Source organism: Notamacropus eugenii, chromosome 3 (genome assembly GCF_028372415.1).
Source record: "Notamacropus eugenii isolate mMacEug1 chromosome 3, mMacEug1.pri_v2, whole genome shotgun sequence".
Taxonomy (NCBI): Eukaryota; Metazoa; Chordata; class Mammalia; order Diprotodontia; family Macropodidae; genus Notamacropus; species Notamacropus eugenii.
Genome location: NC_092874.1, coordinates 341,565,068 through 341,591,152, shown reverse-complemented (window position 1 = coordinate 341,591,152; position 26,085 = coordinate 341,565,068). Strand labels below are relative to the sequence as shown.

The following is a 26,085-nucleotide window of genomic DNA, read 5'->3' as shown; positions in this document are numbered from 1 at the left end:
CTAAAGGAGACCCAAAAAAATGCTGAAGAAAATAACACCCTGAAAAATAGGCTAACTCAATTGGCAAAGGAGGTTCAAGAAGCCAACGAGAAGAAGAATGCTTTCAAAAGCAGAATTAGCCAAATGGAAAAGGAGATTCAAAAGCTCACTGAAGAAAATAGTTCTTTCAAAATTAGAATGGAACAGATGGAGGCTAACGACTTTATGAGAAACCAAGAAATCACAAAACAAAACCAAAAGAATGAAAAAATGGAAGATAATGTGAAATATCTCATTGGAAAAACAACTGACCTGGAAAATAGATCCAGGAGAGACAATTTAAAAATTATGGGACTACCTGAAAGCCATGATCAAAATAAGAGTCTAGACATCATCTTTCATGAAATTTTCAAGGAAAACTGCCCTGAGATTTTAGAACCAGAGGGCAAAATAAGTATTCAAGGAATCCACAGATCACCACCTGAAAAAGATCCAAAAAGAGAAACTCCTAGGAACATTGTGGCCAAATTCCAGAGTTCCCAGGTCAAGGAGAAAATATTGCAAGCAGCTAGAAAGAAACAATTCAAGTACTGTGGAAATACAATCAGGATAACACAAGATCTAGCAGCTTCTACATTAAGGGATCGAAAGGCATGGAACAGGATATTCCAGAAGTCAAAGGAACTAGGACTAAAACCAAGAATCACCTACCCAGCAAAACTAAGTATAATACTTCAGGGGAAAAATTGGTCTTTCAATGAAATAGAGGACTTTCAAGCATTCTTGATGAAAAGACCAGAGCTAAAAAGAAAATTTGACTTTCAAACACAAGAATGAAGAGAAACATGAAAAGGTAAACAGCAAAGAGAAGTCATAAGGGACTTATAAAAGTTGAACTGTTTACATCCCTACATGTAAAGACAATATTTGTAACTCTTGAAAATATTCAGTATCTGGGTACTTGGTGGGATTACACACACACACACATGCACACGCACACACTCATAGAGACAGAGTGTGCAGAGTGAATTGAATAGGATGGGATCATATCTTAAAAAAAAATGAAATTAAGCAGTGAGAGAGAAATATATTGGGAGGAAAAAGGGAGAAATGGAATGGGGCAAATTATCTCTCATAAAAGAGGCAAGCAAAAGATTTTTTTAGTTTGGGGAAAAAGAGGGGAGGTGAGAGAAAAACATGAAGTTTACTCTCATCACATTCCACTAAAGGAAGGAATAAAATGCACACTCATTTTGGTATGAAAACCTATCTTACAATACAGGAAAGTGGGGGATAAGGGGATAAGCAGGGTGGGGGGGATGATGGAAGGGAGGGCACGGGGAGGAGGGAGCAATTTGAGGTCGACACTCATGGGGAGGGACAGGATCAAAAGAGAGAATAGAAGAAATTGGAGGCAGGATAGGATGGACGGAAATATAGTTAGTCTTATACAACAAGACTATTATGGAAGTCATTTGCAAAACTACACAGATTTGGCTTATATTGAATTGCTTGCCTTCTAAAGGGAGGGGGTGGGGAGGGAGGGAGGAAAAGAAGTTGCAACTCAGAGTTTTAGGAATAACTGTCAAGTACTGTTCTTGCCACTAGGAAATAAGAAATACAGGTAAAGGGGTATAGAAAGTTATTTGGCCCAACAGGACAGAGGAGAGGATGGAGACAAGGGCAGAGAGGAATGATGGAGGAGAGAGAGGAGTGGTGGTGGGGGCAATTGGAATGCTCGGTGTTTTGGGGTAGGGGGAGGGGACAAGGGGGGAGAAAATTTGGAGCCCAAAAATTCTGTGAAAATGAATGTTAAAAGTGAAATAAATAAATAAACTATGGATGAGAAAAAATAAAAATAAAATAAATGAATGAACCTGCCAGTACTCCATTTAAAAAAAAAAAAAAAGCAAGGTGAAGTAAATATACCCAGCTTAAACTCCTTGGTCTAGCATTCAAGAACCTTTATCACTTAACCCTAACAATTCTTTAGGCCAGGTTTTCCTAAACATTTTTTTCATCAGATTTTGGTAGTTTTGTGAATCCTTGGTGCCCCTTGTGAGAAGTGATTTTTTAAAGTATAGAATAAAACAAATAGGAGGATTACAAAGGAAATCAATTTTATTGAAATACAGTAATGAAAGAATTTTTAAAATCCACTAATCAGAAGTTAAGAACCCCATTCTCTCCCTCTTGATAATAATAAAACGGATATGTGTAATGGATAATAATTTAGCTAAACTGGGCTACTCACCATTTCTTAGGTGCAACCAGTTATGTTCCATCTCATCCATTTGTTCATGTTTTTCCCTTCACATAAGATCACTTCCTTTATTCATCTCCTTATGTCAAAAGAATAGACATTTTTGAAGATCTAGCCCAAATGCCACCTCCGTAAATTAGACATGATCTCCACGACCAGAAGGAATCTCTTTTTCCTCTGAATTCCTACAGAGTTCTCTTTGTACTTCTATGATATTTACGATGTTAAATTTTGTATTACAGTTATTCATGCATGTCTTAATTTTCCTATTAGACTGCCAGCTCCTTGAGAAGAGGATATGCCTCATTCATCTTTTTATTTCCCCCATACACTTGGCACTCAAAAATGTTTGTTGAATGAATATTCTTCTTTGGATCTGTTTGCTCCCTGGTAAAAGGAAGGATTAGACTACATATTATCTATACTTCCTCCTACTTTGTAACATTTTATTTTTGCCAGGTAGTGATTACTTGCTAGTTTAAAGCTACAGTCCTCCCCTCCTTCTTGCATTTTAATTCTAATGACTCTCAGCCACCTTAAAAAAACACAACTAATCTCATTTATGATAAAGGTAAACAAATGTGCAGACACCATTGTTATAGATGCCACTTTATTACCTCTTCTGATTCTTCTGACAGTACATTCTCATGTGTGACCAATGTGTATCTATACATACGCACATACATTTTTTTCAGTCTGCATTATTTCTGTTCACATTTTGTCATTACGTCAATGTGCAAGTCAGTTGCATTGATTTACCACTCTTAGCCACTCCCCAACTTAGGTTCTTTCCAGTGTTTAGTTATCAGATAGCACACTTGTCTTTTAAATAAATTGGTCTCAAACTGTTCCAAGTCTTCTAGAAGAAAATTAGAGAAGTCATGTGGGCAGTAACAGTGACACCCATTTCTACTGCTTTCTTGTTTATTCTTGTTTTCTCTGCCTCCAGCCAGTTATATCACAGTCTGTATTCCTGGGATCAACTGCTAGTAAGCATTCCTTAAGCACAGTTCATAGAAAACTAGAAGGGGAGTATAAGGTTAATAGTATGTATAGTGAGAAGATGTTCCTCAAAACATTTTGACTATTATACAAAAGTTTGGATATCCTAACTAGAAACAAAAAAGAAGGCAGTGTAGGAGGAAATGAATTATATGGGTAGCTCTTTGGTACTGTTTATAGTATTTCTGAATGAAAACTGAAAGATGTTTGTTTCCTTTAAGTTAAGAGTAGAGAATCTGAAGTCTAGTTCTCACTCTGTAAATAGTAACTATTTCTCTTTTGGCCAGCAACTCTGAGGGTCTTCCCTGACTCACTTCTTAAAGAAAGCCATTCACTTTACCTCACTCAAAGTAAGAACCTGTTAAGACCTTAGCCTAAAAGGGCCAGGGTCTCCAATTGCATCCTGGACCATCTCCAGTCATCCTGATCGATATCTGGCCGCTGGACCCAGATGGCTCTGGAAGAGAAAGTGAGGTTGGTGACCTCATACAGCCCTCCCTCACTCACATCGAAGACAACTGCAAGTCATGCCATCATCTCCCTGATGTCATGGTACTCTTCAAGAACAAACGGCAAACACAGCAACAAGAGAGTCTGGATTTTAGTTCTGGCTCTACTATTAACCAATAGTATGACCTCAGGAAAAGAATTTCCCATATCTGAAAAATTAGTTTCCTCAGCTATAAAATGAAGGAATTTGATTAGGTTTCTCAGGTCCCATCTAGTTCTAAAATTCTATGGTTCCTATGAAATAAAACATGCAACCAAGCTCATCTGATATTTAGAGGTATACCTAATTTCTGTGCTGCATAGCTGTATACATTTACACTTTCCTTTGATACCATGAAATCATCACCACCAATATCCACTAGTAGATTTCTCTTGCCCCTGACCTTTATCCACCATCTCATGTCCTAAGACTGATATGCGGTATAGTGAGAAAAGGATTAGAATAGGGTTTGAGCACCACTGAACCATGTGACCATAAGGAACTATCTCATCTATACAGTGAGGTAATACTGACATTATTTATTTTGCAAGATTGCTTCTTCAGTCAGTTAAACTGAGGAAAGCAGTTGTTTATAAACAATATTCTTTTATCTTGTATTGCACTGGTTCCTTTCCAGTATACCTCACCCCACTTGGAGTCTCACTCACTGCTCCTGAGTAAGGAATCCTCATTGCTGGAGGGCACATGGCAGGTAAATTCTAAGTGTAAATTGCCTGCCGGGGAGGAGAAAGCATGATCTCTATGCTATGAAGGAGAACTGGAGAAGGAAGAAAGCTGGCAAATTTCTCATATGTCAGGAAAGAGAGCAGTGAAAATGTGCTCTGGAACCCAGGAATACAGGAACCTTGGGGCAAAAGGGTAAAAAACGTTAAAGGGAAGGGCCTGACCTAGGTACCCTATTATTATTATATTATTAGGTACCTCTGATGCAGCCTCACTGATCCATAAAACTACCTGTGACAGCCCTATGGCTACTTCCCCAACTAAGCACTCACAAGTTCCCTGACTGAGTCCCCAGAGGGTTGAATGCTACCCCATGATTAAAGGGTACACTGTGAGGCTTCACTCTTAAAATTAGAATTCACAAGCCTACACCAGTTTGCTTACCTTTAATAGGCAGCTCAAAGGAACAACGTTTACTATGATGATATATATAGCAAGAACTCTCCCTCTATAAGTCCAGGGTACACTTTCCTATGAAAACACAGATCAACTCCCAATCGCCATGGCTAATTCTCCCTTCCAGATATGGTTGGCTCTTTTTTCTGTCACTGGTGGATCATACTTCTTAAAGCAGTTTCCTTTCTTGAACCTCTCTCTACTACCTCTCTGTCTCAGTCTCTGCTTCTGGCCGGATGCTGTGGGGTTTGTTGAACAGCTCTGCTTCTTGTCATGGGGGATGATGGGGAAGGGGGACATTCTCTTTGTCTTACACTATCTTTGGGTCACAGCACAGGAATTACACTCCAGACAGATACTCCCAACCTCAAATGCCTCCTGCAATTGCCCTCAGGAACTGAGAGGCTTAACTTTTTAAAGGCCTTTTTAAAAAGGGCATGGCCAATGAACTGCCAGCTGCCCTTCTATCTGGGGGACCATCTTCACACTTCATAAAGTAAAAGTAGGATAAGGTCTATGACCCTAGCATTTACAATTTCCCCAGGGTTATTGGCTGAAATCCTTTTAACAGAAGACAAGACCTTTCATTCCTAATTTAGAGCTAAATTATTTAAAAATGCAAATACCTGGGTGGAGCCACCTATTGCCACCAAGAATTTCAACGAGTAAGTGAAGAAAGCAGGCTCTTTTGAGCTTTGAAAATGGTAGGGGCTTATGAAGCAGGAATATACTGGGCTCCAAAGAAGGGAAGAGGGACTGTCATCAAGGGGAAGCCACTAGAAAAAAGGGGAAGCTACAGACAGAAAGACGCATTTTTTGCAGGCCTAATAACCGTTTTGCTCTGGGTTACTGTTTTCTTCATCCATGTATAAGAGATCTCACAATGAAAGCAAATGACTGGAAAGTACTTCAGGATGTTTACAGAAAAATGAAAAACAACCCCCACATTTAGGACATTTTAACACAAGCTTCTTCTTTCATGAAATGAAACAGCAGCAGAAGAAAATGAATTAAAAAATTAAGAAAGAAAACGAAAGAGAATTATGAACAGTGTTTCCAAGTTTCCAATAGTTTCCAAGTTTCATGTGATTCTGAAAGAAAACTGCCAAAAGGTCTCAGATGAACAGGATAGGCTGGGTTAGGCTGACAGTGGATTTTTCTGTTAAAATGAGTGTGTCACTCAAAACGTTCCTATGAAAAGAGAAAGTTTCTAGAATACAAAGGTGAAGGACCAAAAGATCTGGGGCTACTTAAGAATAAAAGCTAAACAGATCATGTGTGTATTATGTTTTGATTTATTTTACGATTTCTTCCATTTATTTTAGTTCATCTACATAGTATGACTATGGTGAAAACATATTCAATAGGAAAGTACATGTAGATCCTACATAGAATTGTATGCCGTCTTGGGGAGGGAGGGGGATGGAGGGGAGGAAAACATCTAAGTTTTATGGTAGTGATTGTAGAACATTAAAAAAAAATAAGTTAAAAAAAGCTAAAATCAAACTATCTCAGCAATGGATAGTACAGTTCTTTTTCGTATCTTAATAATCTGATCAATTTTTTTTCTTCTGTACCTAAGCTTTCTATGTTCCAGTAAAATGAGATATAGTTTTTCTTCTAATTCTTTTTTTCTAAAGTCATTCTTTCATTGGCTCAGAAAATGGCTTGGTCTTACACCTTACGACTGAAACAAAAAACAAACCAAGAAAAAGAGAAAACATCCCCATGAACAACAAGATGTAGGACTATAAACAAGCCAAAACAAAACAGAACCATTTACACAAACTTTGTAATCCCCAAACTACCACCTTCCCTATAAACTACAACTATGTGATAAATTTCAGGAACAGAATACCTCAGCAGAACAAACCTACTTTTCCAATCCTTTTTGAGATGATCTGAGTTTTGTTAGTCAGGAAAAGGACAGGATTCTTTGGAGGTGCCTCATTTGGTTCATTCTGATCCACTAAGACAGTGTCAAGAATCTGAATCTGGGCTGTAATAGATTCAGGGGCAGGGAACCTGTGGCAAATGAGGCAACATGTCACCCTTTAGGTCTTCAAGTACTGTCCTTTGACCATATCCAAACTTCAGAGAGCAAATCCCCTTAATGAAAAGATTTGTTCTATAAAACCTGGGACTCAGTCAGAAGGCTGCACCCAAGGACCTAGAAGGCTACATGTGACCTCAAGGCTGCAGGTTTCCCATCCCTAGACTAGTTCAAAGATCCCTTCCAACTCAGATTCTGTGTGTTTCTACCATAGCTCCATGGACATTTCTATCCTATTATAGATTGGGTACATCCTAGATTATACTTTAGAGTACTTCTCTGGGCTTCCAGAGATTCCCAGGGCCCAATGTTATCCAACAATACTGTGAGGATATGTGATTTGTTCCTAATTTGAATGTTTGAAGGTCAGAAAGGATTAACCTAACAAAATCTCCAAAAGGCTCATGATAAAAAAAAAAAAATCAGTTAATCTTCTTGAACATGTTCAAGAATGTCAATGCAAAATCACATTAACTTAAGTTGCAATTTTAAAAAACAAGGAACAGAGGAAATTAGAACTTCTTAGAAATAAGGAATATCCCACAGCTTGGTTGGTCCACTTAGACTACACCACTTTTTAGCTTTTAAAAGCTAAAATGGTATTACTTTTATATAAAACCATGTTTACTAAATTGAAATTCAACAGGGAATAGAAAAGTTCAAACCAAAATTTCTGTGTTTTAAAATATGTTCGAAGGGGGAGATGATATGTTTGTATAATGTATAAAAAAATTAATAAAAGTTACTTTGGGTGAGAGAATGAACTGGGGGTGTGGGGACAGGGGGGAGATGGGAAAGGCCTCATATAAAAGGTGATGCTCAAACTACTTCTTGAAGGAAACTGTTTAGAGGTAGAAATGAGGGCATTTCAGTCAGGGCAGTTGGTGTAAAGGTATGAAAAGGGGAAATAGAGTGCTTGGTGTGCAGAAGAGTGAATAGGCCAGGGTGATTACAGCACAACATTCTGGAAGGCAAGCCATGTGTAAGAAGACTGGGAAGGCAGGAAGGGACCAGTTTGTAAAGATATTAAAATATTAGCGGAGCTTATATTTGATCTAGAGACAACAGGGAGTCACCGGAGCTTATTGAGCAAGAAATGGCATGATCAGACTTGCATTTCAGAAAAATAACTGTTGGCTATAGTTATAATTATAATTTGTAGTCAACTACAAAGTGTTCATATTTGGATCAACTAGTTCATCATTTCAGGATATAGTAGTTTTGGGAATCAGGGTGGTGGGTCTGAACAACCTTGAAGAAATGTGAGAGAAAACAGTCTAAGTCTTTGCTATCCAGTTAACTACCATGTTATCGCTGTCCTGAGGTGTAAATAGTCCCCCAAAAAGGGGTCTTTTCTCTCTGTCTGGCCACATGGGACATCTCACTGTACCCTCCCCACCTCTAAGCAGTCACAACTTTTAATGCTTTGGCTTAATTTATTCATCCCAATGCTCTTCATACTTGTACAGACAGTTGCAGGTTGATTATAGTTGCCAGGAAAAAAGAAAATCTAATTCATACTCCACGATTTACTGCCTTACTGAAATGCAGGGTCTTTCTTGTAACAAGGGTGACCACAAAAATCTATTTGCTGCCTTCTTCTACCTATATGATAAAATAGTTCATAAAGCTGCAATTTAAATATTGAGTTAAAACTATAGGGTCTTTTTTAACCCTTAATGTTTTGAGTCAGACATCTCCACCTTCATTTTTGCAGGAGTCTATTTCTTCGCCATTTAAATTCATCAGTGTTTGTGAAAGGTACAAAAAATGAATTATTCCATGTTTAAGTTTTCCTTGTTAAAAAAAGAAAAACTAACCAATAAACATAATATAACAACATTTAATCTAAGGCCTAGAAATTCTCTCCTTTGATTTAAAAGGAAAAAGCCTCTCCCACCCCAAATGGCTTCATTTTGGATGAGAAGTACATAATAGCATAAGGTACCTATTCTTTGGGAAGATAGTGTTATATTTCTATAGTTAACAGTTAATATTTATGTAGGCCTTTAAGATTTGCAAAGTACTATATGGATACATGTGTGTGTATATATCGATATTTATATCTACATATGTATGTATGGGATGCATGTGTGTATGTATAGGCCTGTAAGTAGTTTTGCTAATTAAACATCTTCTCCCCGCCCCCAAGATAAACTTTATCTCTGTGATCTTCACAACTCTTTGAGATGTTTTCAGTATTACAGATGTGCAAACAGGCTCCACAAGGTTAAGCAACCTGCCTACAGTCACCTACCTGTTAAGTGTCTGGTTTAGGATATAAAACCAGGTCTCCCTGATTCCAAGGCTCTAACCATTATGCCATCCTGCTTTCCTAGCAGGATGTAGTTATCACAAACTCCAACTCTTGTAGTTTCTGCTTTTAATCAACAGAGAATCAGGATGTCCAGCTTACAAATATGGCATTATGGATTTATTGCAGTGTCTTAGATGGAAATTGATTAGCTAGTAAAGGAATTTAGATCATAAGGGGGAAATGGCTCCTTAAGATTCTTTCCCCCTCCTTTCTTTTAAGACAGCCTATTTTCTATACTACTTTTCTAATCAGGCCTAATTTTTCCATTTAACCTCAGCTATCAGAGCTTCACATAACTCCATGGAGAAGCAGTTTTACTTCCTTGAAGAGAAAGCTTACAAGGAAACTACACTGTTGGCTAAGCAACATTTCTCAGTTACCATTTGCTGGTAAATGATTTGAAAACTAAGAAAGAGAAGTTGCTTTTAAAAAAAAGTTTTTATTTCACTTTAACATAAAGGAAATTTCAAATAGCAATCTAACTGCCCATCTTCACTTTATTTGTGTGTGTATATATCCAGTGTGTTCTTTTTTTACATAAAGATGCTGCCACTTAGCCACTGACAGGATGATAGAGATTTTAAATTGATTTTGCAATGGTTGAGTTGTACTTGTGCTGAGTGACAACCATTATCTCTCATGCGGTTCCTTTATAATTAAGGGAACATTGCTGAGAATTGCCTGACCAGGAAAAATGTGATATTTAGAATCAAGGCATAGTGCTTTTGTCTTGTGCAAAAGAACTGATTTATTTGGGGACAAAAGTCCCACTACTTCTGCGTTGTGTTTTGAATAAGTTCAACAGCCCAGTTATAGTCATACATATGCATTCTGAAGTATTTATACTTACAACTGCTCTCCCATATGCAAAGAGATGCATATTCACTGGGGAAAAATCTTTGCATATGTTACTACCAGGTTTGGAAAGCAAGTATTTCTTCCATTTAGATATTTGAATGAATACTTCTCATTCCTCTAAATACATTTCACATTCTGAATTCTTTCTCAAGTTAATCTTCTCCTCATTACTGATTCTTTATTATGCTTTTGAAAGTGATTAGTTGCGAAAATTGCAAAATTGTAACAAGATAATGCTATATATATATTTTAGAGAAAGTATGGTGAAATAAAAGTTCTTCAGTTGGGGAGAAAAAACACGTGTCTCACTCTCTTCAGCTTGCTCAATTTTCTTAAGTAACCATGCAGTTACGAAATAAAAACTACACTTTCAGGAAAGGAATAAGGTGTGCATGTACTGTGGCCCCCAAAGGACAAAATTCTGGAAAGCTCAAGTTAATGTTTTACACATTAAGAACAATTTTACATGTAAGTAGATTACTAATAAAAGAAAAACTGGTCAATGCTTAGTGTATAAAACCTCAAAGTTTGACCTTTTAATGTATTTAATAAAAGGATACCATACCATTTCATGGAAATAGGCTTGGAATATTATTAGTACAAGTATCACAATTTTTTGAGCAAAGATTACCATGAAGCTAATTTCTATCAAGGGAATCTAATTTTACCACTAATTTCCATTGCTAATTTAGGAAATGTACTCTGATAGAAAAAAAAATTAACCCCTGGATAGAAGACAATGATATTTTAGAACGGATCTGTTCCTTAAAGCTTTGGACTTTGGGTCCAAACATTTCATTTGGAGATGGGAGTTTGAATCTCAGCTCTGCCACTTCTGTGGTATGTAACGGACATGTGGTGACTTTGGACATGAGACCTTCTGAGTCTCCGAGTGGGTTGTACCAAATGACTTTATTAACTCCAACATCCCCCTGACATATATTTGTTATATATTGATGTATTTAAAGGAGAAATAGCTAATCATTCACTGAGTCATAAAATGTACTACCAGAATTTTGGAAGGATAATTACTGGATACCCAAGACTTTGGCAGTTGAATTTTCCTCTTGGTATATAGTATTGAAAATATTAAATAAGTATTAAATAAGTGTTATGTAAGTAAGAAAATGAACGGGAGAACATAGAGCTCACTATATTTCTGGGTTACAAGTTCTGTTTAAAGATCACAGGGATGTCTGGAACACTTAGTTCCCTGGTTTCCAGATATCGTCAACTCTCTGCCACAATCTAAATGCAAACACACATCTTTCTCCTTGCATTTCAAATACACACCCATGCACACTCACACACACACACACACACACATATACATACACACACACGTGCACCCACAGAAGAAGCCTAGTAGCTTCTAGTAGTAGTGACAACAGACAGAAAGAGCAAGACAGAATAAAAGTAAGGAGGACATGAAGGAAGAAAATAGAAGACAGATGCAGCAAATATTTGAAATGTCAAGGGTGGCAGTCATAACCAGTGAAGATTGGACATAACAAATAAGCAGGCCCACAGTCTGCAGGCACTGGGGACAGAGCAGAGAAAGAAGATGCAGAAGACAAAAATGGTACTATTAACTTCTACATCTAGATTCTTAGGGCAACACTGCGTCATAGAGGGACCCCCCAACTAGCACAGATGAGCAGCCCGGATTGCAATTCTAATATGCAGTAGCTGAAGCTCACTGTTATTGTTTCTATATTTACAGTTACCCCTATACCACTGTATGATAATGAGAGATAGGGAAATATATACAAATTTTAGAAAGTTGATCTTTTTTTTAAGTTAAAATAAAAATGGTTGTGTAAATCCTTAGATTTTTAGAACATTTATCTAAGGCAAAATGACTCATTTTCCAGAGTGCTAGATAGCTGTGTATTGTTCCAAATACTTTATCATCAGTGGTTCTTTGAATTGTAATGTTATTCATTTATATCCTTTAAATTTAAATAAAACACTCATCTGTAAGAAATTCATTAAAAACTACATAAGGCAGGGGGCAGAGCCAAAATGGCAGAGTAGAAGGACAGACCTGTAAAAGCTCTCTTCCCACAGCCCATAAAATACCTGTAAAAAATGACTCTAAACAAATTCTAAAGCAGCAGAAGCTACAAAACAACAGAGTGAAAGAGATTTCCAGTCCAAGGCAGCCTGGAAGGCAGACAAGAAAGAGCGCAGTCCACAGAGCCCAGCCCAGCCTTGACCTCATGGTACTGGCAGAGACAGGACCAGAGCAGGCCTCAGGGATCGGAATCCCCTGCAGCAGCTGTGGTTCCTAGATTCCTCCAACATCTCCAAAATAAATATGCAATGGTCTCAGGCCACAGAAGAGCTCAAAAAGGATTTTGAAAATCAAGCAAGAGAGGTGGAGGGAAAATTGAGAAAAGAAATGAGAGCAATGCAAGAAAATCATGAAAATCCAGTCAACAACTTGCTAAAGGAGACCCCAAAAAAATCTGAAAAAAATAAACACCTTTAAAAATAAGCTAACTCAAATGGCAAAAGAGGTCCAAAAAGCCAATGAGGAGATTGCTTTGAAAAGCAAAATTAGCCAAATGAAAAGGGAGGCTCAAAAGCTCAATGAAGAAAATAGTTCTTTAAAAATTAGAATGGAACAGATAGAAGCTATTGATTTTATGAGAAACCAAGAAATTACAAAACAAAACGAAAAGAATGAAAAAATATCAGACAATGTGAAATATCTCATTGGAAAAACAACTGACCTGGAAAATAGATCCAGGAGAGACAATTTAAAAATTATGGGACTACCTGAAAGCCATGACCAAAAAAAGAGCCTAGACATCATCTTTCATGAAATTATCACGGAAAAATGCCCTGATATTCTAGAACCAGAGAGTAAAATAAATATTGAAAGAATCCACCAATCATCTCCTGAAAGGCATTCAAAAAGAAAAACTCCTAGGAATATTGTAGCCAAATTCCAGAGTTCCCAGGTCAAGGAGAAAATATTGCAAGCAGCCAGAAAGAAATAATTCGAGTGTTGTGGAAATGCAATCAGGATAATGCAAGATCTAGTAGCTTCTACATTAAGAGATTGAAGGGCTTGAAATATGATATTCCAGAAGTCAAAGGAACTAGGATTAAAACCAAGAATCACCTACCCAGCAAAACTGAGTATAATACTTCAGGGAAAAAAATGGTCATTCAATGAAATAGAGGACTTTCAAGCATTCTTGATGAAAAGACCAGAGCTGAATAGAAAATCTGACTTTCAAACACAAGAATCAAGAGAACATGAAAAGGTAAACAAGAAAGAAAAATCATAAGTGACTTACTAAAGTTGAACTGTTTACATTCCTGCATGGAAAAATATTTGTAACTCTTGAAACTTCTCAGTATTTGGGTAGTTGGAGGTATTACACACACATATATAGACAGAAGGCACAGGGTGGGTTGAATAGGAAGGGATGATATCTAAAAAGATAAAATTAAGGGAAGAGAGAGTAATATATTGGGAGGAGAAAGGGAGAAATGGAATGGAGTAAATTATCTCTCATAAAAGAGGCAAAAAAAGCTTTTTCAGTAGAGGGGAAAAGGGGGGAGATGAGAGGGAAAAAGTGAAGCTTACTCATCACATTTGGCTTAAAGAGGGAATAACATGCACACTCAATTTGGTATGACAATTTATCTTACCCTACAGCAAAGTAGGGGAGAAAGGGATAAGTAGGGCATAGGGGGATGATAGAAGGGAGGGAAAATGGGAGGAAGGAGTAATTAGAAGTAAATACTTTACAGGAGGGACAAGGTCAAAAGAGAGAATAGAAAAAGGATAGGATAGAGGGAAAAATAGTTAAGTCTTTCACAGCATGACTATTATGGAAGTCTTTAGCAAAACTACACTTATATAGCCTATATTGAACTCCTTGCCTTCTCAGTGGGGATGAGTGAGGAGGGAGAAAGGGAGAGAAGTTGGAATTCAACGTTTTAGGAACAAATGTTGAGAATTGTTTTTGCATGCAACTGGGAAATAAGAAATACAGGTAATGGAATATAGAACTCTATCGTGCCCTACAAGAAAGAAGATGGGGATAAGGGAAGGGAGGGGTGTGATAGAAGGAAGGGGAGATTGGGGGAAGGGGTAATCAGAATGCACAGTGTTTTGGGGTGGGGGAGGGGAAAGGAGAAAATTTGGAACTCAATCTTGTGGAAATGGATGTTGAAAACTAAAAATAAATAAACTAATTAAAATTTTTAAAAAGCTACATAAGGCAAGGTAACTAAAAACAAAAAAAAATGTTTTTTTTTTTAAAAGAAAAAAATAGTTTAAAAAAACAACCAAGATGATAATTCATGGAGAGGCACTTCCTTATATTTCAGTGTTAGGCCTGAACCCTGGTCTTTGTAACCTCAGTAGACTACTCTAGTCTATATCCAGTACTTTAATCTTTTCACTACCTCCTCACTCTGCAACCCCCTAGCATCTAGTTTTGGTCCCAGCACTCCCACTGAAACTGTTCTTTTCAAGGCTGTCAATAGTTTGACAAATTCAATGTCTTGTTTGTTGTTGTCGCTATCCTTCTTGACTTTCTATAGCAATGGTGTCAAACTCCAATGTAAAGGAAGCCATGTTGGAAATTTACTGATTTAGAAAACCACATATTAACATTCTCTATTTTACTGTATTTTTGTTTATCTTGTTAAATATTTCTTAATTGTATTTTAATCTGGTTCAGGTTACACTTTGGGGTGCTGTGGGATACCCATTTGACACCTTTGTTCCAGGCAACTCTCCAAGACTGTAAGTGGAAGAGAACATGCTGATCTTCACTGATGGACAGAACTTCCTTCTCAGCAAATTCTCTAAACAAATGAAATCAGAAATCTACTCCCTATCTGAGTCTTAGTATAAAGAAATTACGGCAGCTTTGTGGATTTATTGCATCCTGCTATTTTTCTGAACTATTAATCATTTTGATTAGCTTTATTGCACTGATTCTCTGGGGTTTTCTAAGTAAACTATCATGCCCTTACTGATGTTTATGCTTTCAATTTCTAGAATTATGTCTAAGAAAAGGAAGTATTGCTTAGTGGATAATGTTTAATTAGTCAGGAATAAATGAGTTCAAATATCACTTCTCACACTTTCATTAGCTGAATGACCCTGGGCAAAATACCTAATCAAAATGGACATTTTGAGATTAACAGTTTCAGTTTTCTCTTCTGTAGCATGGAAATGATGATAATATCCATAGTACTTACCTCAAAGGTCTGTTTTAAGGCTCAAGAGAAGTGTTATTCAACTTTAAAGACTATAAAGGAACACTATTTTTATGTCAAATAGCAATGAGATTGTGCATCTTTCCTTCACCATAATATCTTTTAGGAAAGTTCCTAGGGTTTCTTCATCACAAATACTATTAGAACTTGATTTGTAGATATCCACTTGTGATCATATTAAAGAAGGGCCCTTGTATGTCTATGCTTTTTAGGGGTTTTGAAATAAATGAGTGCGGTATTTTGTCAAAGCCCTTTTCTACGTTTATTGATATAGATCTGTTACTTTTGCTTTTTGTATAATTATTAGAAAATAATTACTAGGAATGGACACCCGATAACAATTGTCATTAGTGTGTAATCTGAGACAGTATAGTTGGTCATTTAGTTTGGTTCAGAGTTGGACAGAGTTCAACAATAACAGGTTGGATTGTTTTCAGTATTTGCAAAGCTTTTTTGTTGACTCCATCTTTCCCATGAAAGAAAAGAAACATTTTTAAACTAAAATTTTGGATTAGAATTATATTGACAAATGACAAGATATGGCATATAATTGCTTTTGAAAAACTAAAACTAAATATCATAATGAGACAAACGGAGAGGAATATAGATTGTAACATATGACTAAGGAAGAACTCTAAAGGAGAATAGGAGTAAAAGATGACAAGGAATTAAATGAAAAGAGGATAGGTTGGACACATGACAAGAACAAGAGATGAGAGGTGGGCAGCCAGAAGGCTTTAAGGGTGGAACCAATGTCATGAGCAATCAAGGAAAGTCTCTGGCACATTGAGTGGCTCCTCTGTGTCCACCCAATTAAGTATTAGTTAGGCATACATGAAAAGGAACTGCACAGGATGGGCAGGCATAGATTTGCCATTTGTATTCCTGGAGTAAACTTCTGAATCAATGAAACCACAAATCCATGAGTATATTTATTTATGCTAATTATTTTTATGACGTTGAACCATCCTTGCATCACTGGTACAAAGACAACTCCATTTTTCTAGATACTGCAATCTCTTTACTATGACTTTATATTAAAATTTTCATCAACATTATTTGGTCTATAATTTTCTGCTTTATCTCTTCTTGGTTTGGATCAAGATCATATTAAAGTCCTGTTAAAATGACTTCTTTTTGAATTAAGGAGAACATATTTTTTTTTTTGGTAGCAAGGACATTAACTCCTTATTAAATATTCAGTTCACTTATTTACTTCCAGGATGACATAAGCTCCTTGAGAGAGGGGATTGTTTTTGATTCCTATTATACCTCCAATGCCAGCATATTATTTGGTATATAGTAGGTGATTAATAAATTCTTTCTTAATTGAATTGAACTTTCATTCACTTCACAGTATAGGTATACGCTCCTTTCCTAAGGCCATACACAAAGGAAACAAGTGCATTCCTCTAATGGTATGGTATTGAATGGAAAATTATTTTTCACCCAGAGATATACACTTTGGCCATGGAGTAATCAGACTGCTATCTTCATGATTTCATCTGGGTTAAATATTTGGAGATGATTATTTTTTCCAGGCTATAGAGTTTGCTATATAAAGAATCAGAATGTTCTGGTTGTTAAAGTTCTTAGATACATTCAAGTTCTACCTGAATGCCTCATCATGGCATGGAAGGATAAGACAAAAAGGCTTTGAGTTTCAGCCCAGTCGGGGATGTACTCTGTTTCTATAACCTGCAGATTAGTCAAGTTTGGGAGAAGCTCATCACCAGAAGGCTGGCCACAGCAATGGATGAAAGCCACTTTCTAAGATATAGTGAGATTGTGATTTGTGTTGTGAGAGGGAGTACGAACAACAAGGAAGCTGTTGTTGTTGTGTTCATCAACACATGTTGTGTTGTTGAGAAATGATGACATGACTTGCCCTTGACTGTTTTGAGTGAGGGAGGCCTGTGCAGGGTCATCAGGCTCACTTTCTCCTCCTGAGCCATCTGGATCCAGTGACCAGATATTCATCAGGATGACTGGAGATGGCCCAGGAGGCAATGGTAGACCCTGGCCTTTTAGGCTAAGGCTTTTTCAGATACTCACTTAAAGAGAGATCATGCCCATTCAGTGAATAGGCCTCATTAAAAGGTAGTCAGGGGAATGGCCTCTTTAATAGAAAAGAGAAAATAAATAGATAAATCACTCTGGGAAGGGCAACAAGGAAGTACAGAGTTCTTACGTAGTATAATTCAAACAAAGGACAAAGAATAACTAAATCATTCCCTCAAGTAAAATTGCAAAGCTCTTAAGGAGGTACTTTAATACTTAAAATATTCCTTCTGAAGATTACTGAACTAAAATATCTTACAGGACTGTATTGAACATATACTTTCCATAGCAGACATTATTTTAGATGTTAATATATAAATCACTTTAAGGAAATATGAATAATGGAGCTTTCTACTATGATTAAAACATTAAAAAATTGATATATAGTTAGAGGAACTAGGTTCCAATCATGTCTCTGCAAATTAACCATGGCCTTGGACATGTCACAACCTGTCTACATCTCAGTTTTCTTCATCTGTAAAATAAGGAGGATGGATAGGAGGACTTACGTCTCTAATTCCTATATACTCATGAAACTGTCTACTAAGACACTTGTGAAGTTGCTTATCTATTTCTATTTCAGAAGCACTGACACTGACAAAAAAAAAATCACAGATACTTGTAGTTAGAGAAGCATCTAAAGCATTTTAACAGATATTTGGATCAAAAGACATTAATTTTAGCACTAGCTTTTTTACTTCTGTGAAATTAAATAAGAATCTCATTTGACATTTATACAAAGTTGACATCTGAAAAATTAATCTACTTAACACAAATTTAATAATATATTCCAAAAAGTTTTAGTTTGCTATCTAAGGGTGGACAATTCTAAACAAGGCTTAATTTATTCATTCTTGGGGCTATGAATCTCTATGTTGATTCATATATGATCCAATTTTCCAGCAGGGAATGCACAGGAAAATACTCTAAACAATTTCTATGATTTTCCACTCTCTCCCTTTCCTAGTCATACACTCTTGGTGGAAGCTGTGGATCCTGATGAATATTCATATTCATATTCTGTTTGGAAGGCCAGATGCAAATCCAATTCTAGTATTCCTAATATAACATCTAGTTCTGTGTGAATGAGCTACAAATTAGTCATCCTTTCAGTGAACAGTCTTTTTAGACCTCACCTGATCACTTAGTGTCACATGGACAGTGGGAATCAAAGTCCAGTGCTGACCAAGGAGAATTGTAATTTTAAATGTCACAATGCTTCTTGGCCCTCTGTGAAGTCACATTTATCAGAAATTATTTACTCTGAAAAGAAGCCTAAATGATCTGCTGTGTTCAGGAGTAGCAACTCTTGGAAAATAGGAGAGAGACACAACTCCTTAAGCACAAGAAAAGGAAGAACAAAACATGAAGTTTCAGATTTGCCTTCATAGCACTCCTAAGGACACCTTAGGCTCATGGGGTCATAGATTCAGAGGTAGAAGGGACCTCAGAGATTATCTGGTATAGCATCTTACTTTTACAGATAAGGGAGGTCCCACTTGTACTATGTGATCTGCACTGCCTTCAGAGGGAGTCATAGTTGATGGAGATAGGAAATAAATTTAACTCAATCACCTCTTCTTGATGAAATTCTCTGTAGATGACTTCCAGATCAATAGTCAGACCTCTGCTCTCTCCTGAACTCTAGTGCTGCATCACCAACTGCCTACGGAAATGGATGCCTCATAGGCATCTCAAACATAACATGTCCAAAAAAACAGGACTCATAATCTTTTCTCTCTAAACTCACCCTTATGAACTTTCCTGTTTCTACTGAGGTAACTAGGGTTTTGCAACCATGGTGGTTTTTTTGACCATTCTCCATCACCTCACATATCCAACCAGTGTCTAAATCATTCATTTCTACCCCCAGACATCTTTTATTTATCGTTTTCTCTATCTTTTTATCTCTTTGCACATTCCTATCTCCAACCCTCCATCACTTCTCAAAGGACTATAAAAGAACCTCCTAACTGATCTCCCTGCATCAAATCTATCCCCCCTTCAAAGCATCCCCCAAACAGTTTGCCAAAGTGATTTTTTTAATAGTGCAAGTCTGACCATGGGCTCTCCTATCAGTAAACATGGCCCCCTAATACCTTTAGGATTAAATATAAACTTCCCTACATTTGCCTTTTAAAGCCCTTTACAACCTACCCCCAAACCCTTTCAACCTTTGCTATACCTGGTCCTATTTCACACTCTGTGGCCTGTCAACAAACTGGTCTTCCTCACACTCTACCTGTACACCTCTGCACTGACTGCTGCTGAGCCTGGAATGTTCTTCCTCATCTCCAAATTTGAGATTTATTTCCTTTTAAACTTTGTGCAGAGGTCACCTTGTATATGAAACCTTTCTCCCAGTTGTTCATGACTTCCTACCAAAATAGTTTAATATTTATTTACTGCACACACACACACACACACACGTTATGTCCCCCAAGAGAAAAAAGTTCCTTGCAGACAGATTCAGTTTCATTTTTGTCTTTGCATGTTTAGCACAGTCCTGGGCACACAGCGAATCCTGACTGAATGTTTGTTGATTGATAATTGCCTTTAAAGTTATAAACTCCTTGAGGGCACTGACTATACACTATCTTATTTTCTTCTAAGATCACCCCCTCTCCAGCAAAGCCTCCTGCCTGAGGAAGGTACTTAATAAATGTTTATGAATCAAGTATTATAATTTCTAAAACTTGTTCCTTTATTTCCTTCCCTACCCAAACACCTCCCTTGTCTATGCTCCCACAAAAACCCCAAAACAACCCACTTGTAAGAAGTAGGACATGCCTACTATTCCATTTCTCCAGCAAGTATTCCAAAGGTTTCCAAGGGAAAGTATCCGTATCCAAGAAAAACCTCTAAACACTGGTGTATTTTAGGATCAGTAACCCCTTGCCCTCAGGCTTGAGAACCAACTAGAGAATACAAGTAAAACTGTAATCTTATAACAATATGTAAATATTAATTATGAATGTCATTAACAGCTCTCAAATATGCATCTTAGTGAAACTTGTCAACATTCTTGTCATGACCTCTGCCCAATAACTATATTAAAATATTAAAGTTAGTCATGCATTTTATAACCATGTTAGCGACTAGAGGAGCTTGGTACAGGAAACAGCCTTAAGGGTTTCAGTCAATTAAAAAAAAGTCAAGGCTTCAGTGGGGGTAGGGGGAAACTAGTTTTGAGAACTCTGCTTCCTCACTGGCAGCAAAGCCAATTCAAATTGCAAGATGCTATTTTGGAAATGGGTAAAAGAAAAGAGCTAGCCCTGAAAAGATTAGGTCTCCAGATGACAAATAGCAATCCACATCTTATCTTTTTAGCCTCAAGACATGTAGTTTCTTTCAGTTGATAAACCAAAGCAAAACTGCTATTTTGGTATAAATAGAATGCTATTCATCTTCTTTCGTCCTAAATTTTGTTACGGTGTAATAGTCATAGCAACATTAATCTAATTCACCTCATGGAATTTTTACTTGCCCATGCTAAGTCAGGCATGAGTGTCAAGAAGGAAGCAAGGTGCAGTGGGAAGGGGTCCTGACTTGGAAATCTGAAGACCCTTGGTGGAATGGAGGGGCTCATGACCTTTTGTTAACAAGCCTTGACAGGTAAGCTGATACAGTGGCTTATTTTCAAGGAAAATAACGCCTTTTGTTCTATTTTTGTTTTAAACAGTCAAGTTCTCTTCCCAGCAAGCTATGGGATAGTGAATGACAGGAGCACTGAATTTGGAGTCAAATACTCTACTTGCCTTTGTCACCTTGAGCAAGTCACTTGGACTCTAAAGTGGGGGAGGTAGTCTAAAACTCTTCCTAGCTTTTGACCTCATAGTCCTATGAAATAAATGACTTCTGCCTCAATGTCATTTCAACTTGAAATTGTTAGTCACAAAGGTGGAGGAAAAAATACCCTGCTTTGTTCACATGAACATCACTTGAAAGATTAACAGGAATCAGGGGGGAAAGGCATTTTCAGTTCTTTGAGACAAGGAGGCTGTGTGCCTCAGGAAGTGGTGTTTACTAACAAGTTAGGCTGGTTTTGCTTAAATGCTGAGCAGTTATGCAACTACTCAAAGAGTGACTCTTCAATTACAACTCCACACCACCCATAGTTACAGTTACAGACTGAATGTCTTCTATTGCTCTTAAATTAGGAAATTTAGGGATTCTTGTGTGTCCTGCTATTCTGGAGAGTATTTGAAATGCAAAGCATGCTTCACCCAGTTTCCCAAGATAGTAAGTGTATTTTTTTCTCACAATTCCTTTTTTTTTTTAACAGCAGACTTCAGGAAACTATATCTGGAAGCAATATTCCCACTTTTTCCTTTCTCATGGTGTGTTAAGTAAGGTAGGAGGAGTTGGTGAATTTCCAAAGGTCACAACTAGTCCCTAAGACAATTCTTCTCACTATAGTCCAGGAGCGGGGGAACCTGCAGCCTTGAGGTGACATGTGGCCCTATAGGTCCTCAAGTACAACCCTTGGACTGAATTCAAACTTCACAAATCCCCTTAATAAAAGGATTTGCTCTGTGTTAAACTTGGATTCAGTCAAAAGACTGCACCCAAGGATCTAGAAGGCCTTGAGGCCACAGGGTCCCCACCCTATTGCCATTTTGGAGTCCTATTGTTTATGTACAAGACCAATAAAATTGATGTTCCATAAACAAAAATTTGTAAATAAGTGTATTGCAATCAGTGACCTCGAAGATCCCTTCTAGCCTATGGACCTATCTCTTATTTCTATAAGTTGCTGAAATTGGGGGGGCACAGGGAATACAAAAGAGAAAGGAATAAGTATTTATTTAGTACCTACTATGTACCAGGCACAGTGTGAAGATTTTTACAAATATCATCCCATTTATATCAAATATCATACCACAAATACAACAGGCAGCTTTTTCATGTTTTTACTGATTCCTTCTCCCTGACCCCATTCCTAGACAGGAGTTGATGAGGTTAATGGTGAGGGGAACCCCAAAATAGCGACGGTCCGGGTCGTGCTCGAATGAATTCGACTCAAGCCTTCTTAAAGCCAAAGAAAACAAAGTTTATTAAGGATTCGCCTAACTGGGTTGCCTCTTAAGGAGCCTAAGCTTTTGTAACGCCTGTATTCACAAGCGGGCCAGACACAATCCCAGCTAGACAGGGTCTGAGCTGGATTGCATCTGAGCACCTTCATGGAGGCAAGATGGAACTTAAATACAGAAAAGAGTATATAAAGGATCTGGGGGGGGGGGGGGGGGGCCTGGTAGTCCAGGGTGATGGGAGGAGGGGTTTAGGAAGGGTGTTAAGGAGAATCAACAAACATCAGACTTGGGGCGCCTAGGTGGGAAGCAGGTAGGGCAATCAAGGGATAACAGACAATGATCACAGATTTGTGTATGAAAGGCCAGATTCTGTGAGGAGATACAGGAAACTCAATTTGAGTATGAAAAGCCAGGTTAAGTGAGGAGATTCCAGGGGAGCTCAAGGAAGTTCCCAGAGTCTGAACCTCATCAGAGTGATCTCTCCCTCTCCTGAATCTTATTGTATTTATTGTATTTAACCCCCAAGCTATGAGACTGGTTAGACAAAATGCTGACCAGACCTGTGACTGTATTGGTATAAGGAACTCTCAGATGAGGAAACTATTTGTACCAGTGCAGGTCTGCAACTTACAGTCTTAGAGAATTGCCTAGATCTAGTTGGAAATACATTGATCTAGAACACCACTAATTAAGATTATCTTTAGTTGGGCTGTATTGTCAAATATCTTTCATTTTACATTTTAACGCGATTGAAGAGAGAATTTAGTGGCCTTCCTCTGGCCTAGAACAATGAGAGGTAAAGTGATTTGTCCAGTCACATAGCCAGTAAGGTCAGAAGTGGCACTTGAACCTAGGGTGTTTCTGTCTCCAATTTCAGGTCTCTAACCACTAAGCCAAATGCCTCTGTAAAGCTAGTCATAATAAAATTAAATTTTTGATAATTTTGTGATAGCCAACATATCTTTTAGGGTCAAATTTATGACACAGTGGATTTCTATTTTTATGTGCCATGTGTATATTTAAAATATCAGAGGCTCTTGTGTAGCTGGTACCATTTTTTTGCCCATTTTATAGGACTGAGGGCACAGATGATTAGAGAGAGTTGGTTGGTTGACTTTTTGTCTCTATTTCATATGGTTGGCCATATCAAGGCTTATTTGATTCCATACTTCTCAAGCAATGCAGTCCTCAATTACATCCTTTTCCCAGCACATTTGGATAATAGGTTACTTTAAGACAAAGTTTCCAAGAATACAATAGAGGAAAGGTGTGATATTAGGGACAGAATTTCAGCTCAAAGATATACATGGGGAAAAAATCCCCTTCACAATATAAATGATAAGTAGCTATCTAGCCTTTGCCAGAAGACATCCAATGTCTGCGTACCGTATGTTCTAAAAAATGAAAACTACTTTTGTCTAATCCACGAAATACTAAAGAATGTCTTTGTACCACAAAACCAAGAAACAAACAAAAAACCCCAATCAATCAGAGGACTAACTTTGCTACCTAACTCTCTAGTTCTCAGTTCCCTCACCTACAGAGTGCGGAGGTTGGATTAGATGACTTTGAAGGTTCCTTCCAACTCTAGTCTATCATCCTATGATGAACCAGTGAATTAATGCTACTTTGTGTAAATCAGATTGACCCATAGCCACTTTCCCCCATGCACTGGTTTCACTTCAGTTAAAAAATTAAAAAAATACTCAGTTTCCCATTTCCTAAATTAAGCAACTAATAGATTTTTCCTAAAATAGAACTGTTTTTAAGTTGACTTTATGATTTTTTTTCATTACCATTTGCTGATCTTGGAATGTAGAAACAGATGGTTACTGTTAGACATGAAACATGGCTCTTGTACAATATTTTTAAGCTGTCAGCTGTACAGTTTAGTCTTTATATAGGCAACAAACAGGTGGTTCTCTGTACATATATTTCACTTCAACATTCAAATCTGTGAACCAAATTCTGCCCACATTCCTATTCTAAGTACACTCAAATCTTATGCAGACGTTCTTCACTTATAGCAATGTGCATATTTTATATATGATCTATATTTAATATGCATATATATACATGTATGTGTATGTTTGTGTGTATATTCCTAAAACACATAAAAGAATCTAGCCATATTTTCTTGCATTATTTGTCAAATTCTGTTAAAAGGCAGTGGTTAAATGGATAGAAAGCAGGCTTCAAAGACAGGAAAATCTGGGTTCACAGGATATGTGTCAACTATGACACATAAGGCTGTATGACCCTAGGCAAGTCACTTAGATAACCCCCTAAGATCATAAGTTGCAGAAAAGTGGCTGCTATATGCTATGTTTCACCTGAAAGTTCACTATACCATTGAAATCATATGCCCAGTCACTGTCCTCATCATTATGTACTAAACACCAAATTTTCCTTTGCCATACATTTCTTTAAATTTATATTTAAAAGAATCATACTTCACTACCAGTAACACCAAAAAGTTACTATTTATTGAACTTGGACATCATGTTTTGAATAAGTTTCAGAAAGACTGAACAAACATTAAAAGGTTAGGTTAATTCTTGGATGGTCATTGCTTTATGAGATATATACAATTAGTTAAATCACAAGCAAGAATCAACCTAAAGACTTTCTTATTCAGTAAAAATAGAAAGAGCTTCCTTTGTTTAAGTCTAAATTCTAGGTACAAACTTTTAATAATAAAAGGACATAAATTTTCTTTTAAAAATAAATTTTTGATGATTTATTTTTTCTCCTTCCTTCTTTCCTCAAACAATAGAATAGAAAGGAAAAAAGAAAAAGAAATGTAGAACCCCTGTATCACATAAAGTACAGTCAAGCAAAAGAGATTCTCACATTGGCTATGTTCTAAAATGTGTTTCTCATTCTCTGTGTTGTTAGGTGGGCAGCTTTGTCCGTCACTGATCTCCTGGAATCATGCTTGATTACTGCTTGATCAGGATTCTTAAGTATTTCAGAACTGGTTTTCTTTGTTTTTTTTATAATATTGTTGTTATAGTATAAATTATTCTCTTGATTTTACTCTGCATGGCTAGATACAAGTCTTAACATGGGCAAGAGGGAGTGGAGGGTGGGAAATTGACTCAAAAAGAAAATCAACCTAACGCATTAAGAGCTGTAAGACTTGTTTATTTTTTGATGTGGAGATTGAGGTTCAAGAGTATTGAATACAAATATTAAGTAGAAGAGCAAGGATCTGAACCCCAGTTCTCCAACCACAGGTTTCATGTCCTTTCCACTATCACGTGGTGCTTCTTACCAGGAAAGACCAGAGTTAAGACACCTCTCTTTCCTGACAAGAGCTTCCCTCTTCCCCTCCAAAGACAGCATTTATATTTCAGCTTGTACTTTGCATCTTTGAAAGTCATCTGAAAGATTTCCCAGAACATAATAACTCAGAGAGGCTGAGTTGTATAAATAAGAGTATACGCACGGTCTACTGTTTTTCCTTTTGAGTGCATTAAAAGTACTGATTGGAGGTAATAAAGTGTCATGAATAATCATTCTCATCAAAATCAACAACTTTGAGGGCAACTGCAGAGCACAAAGACAAGGAGTCTTCAGTAGAGACGCTCCCTCACCGTAATTTTCTGCCACAGTTGCTGGTCTTCTGAGCAC

At 37.2% G+C, this 26,085-nt stretch overlaps 1 protein-coding gene across 6 annotated transcripts in view; it reads right to left on the bottom strand.

The window, feature by feature from the left end:
• TNFAIP8 (TNF alpha induced protein 8) overlaps positions 1-26,085 on the bottom strand; it is a 129,309-nt gene that overhangs the window by 2,361 nt on the left and 100,863 nt on the right. The window contains exon 1 of one of the 6 annotated variants that reach the window (XM_072597137.1): positions 2,234-4,355. The exons of the other annotated variants lie outside the window; for them this stretch is intronic. Coding sequence (XP_072453238.1) covers positions 2,234-2,273 — 40 coding nt within the window. The 5' untranslated portion in view covers positions 2,274-4,355. Of the gene's footprint in view, positions 1-2,233; positions 4,356-26,085 lie in introns of those variants that run through there. 6 annotated transcript variants of the gene reach the window in all.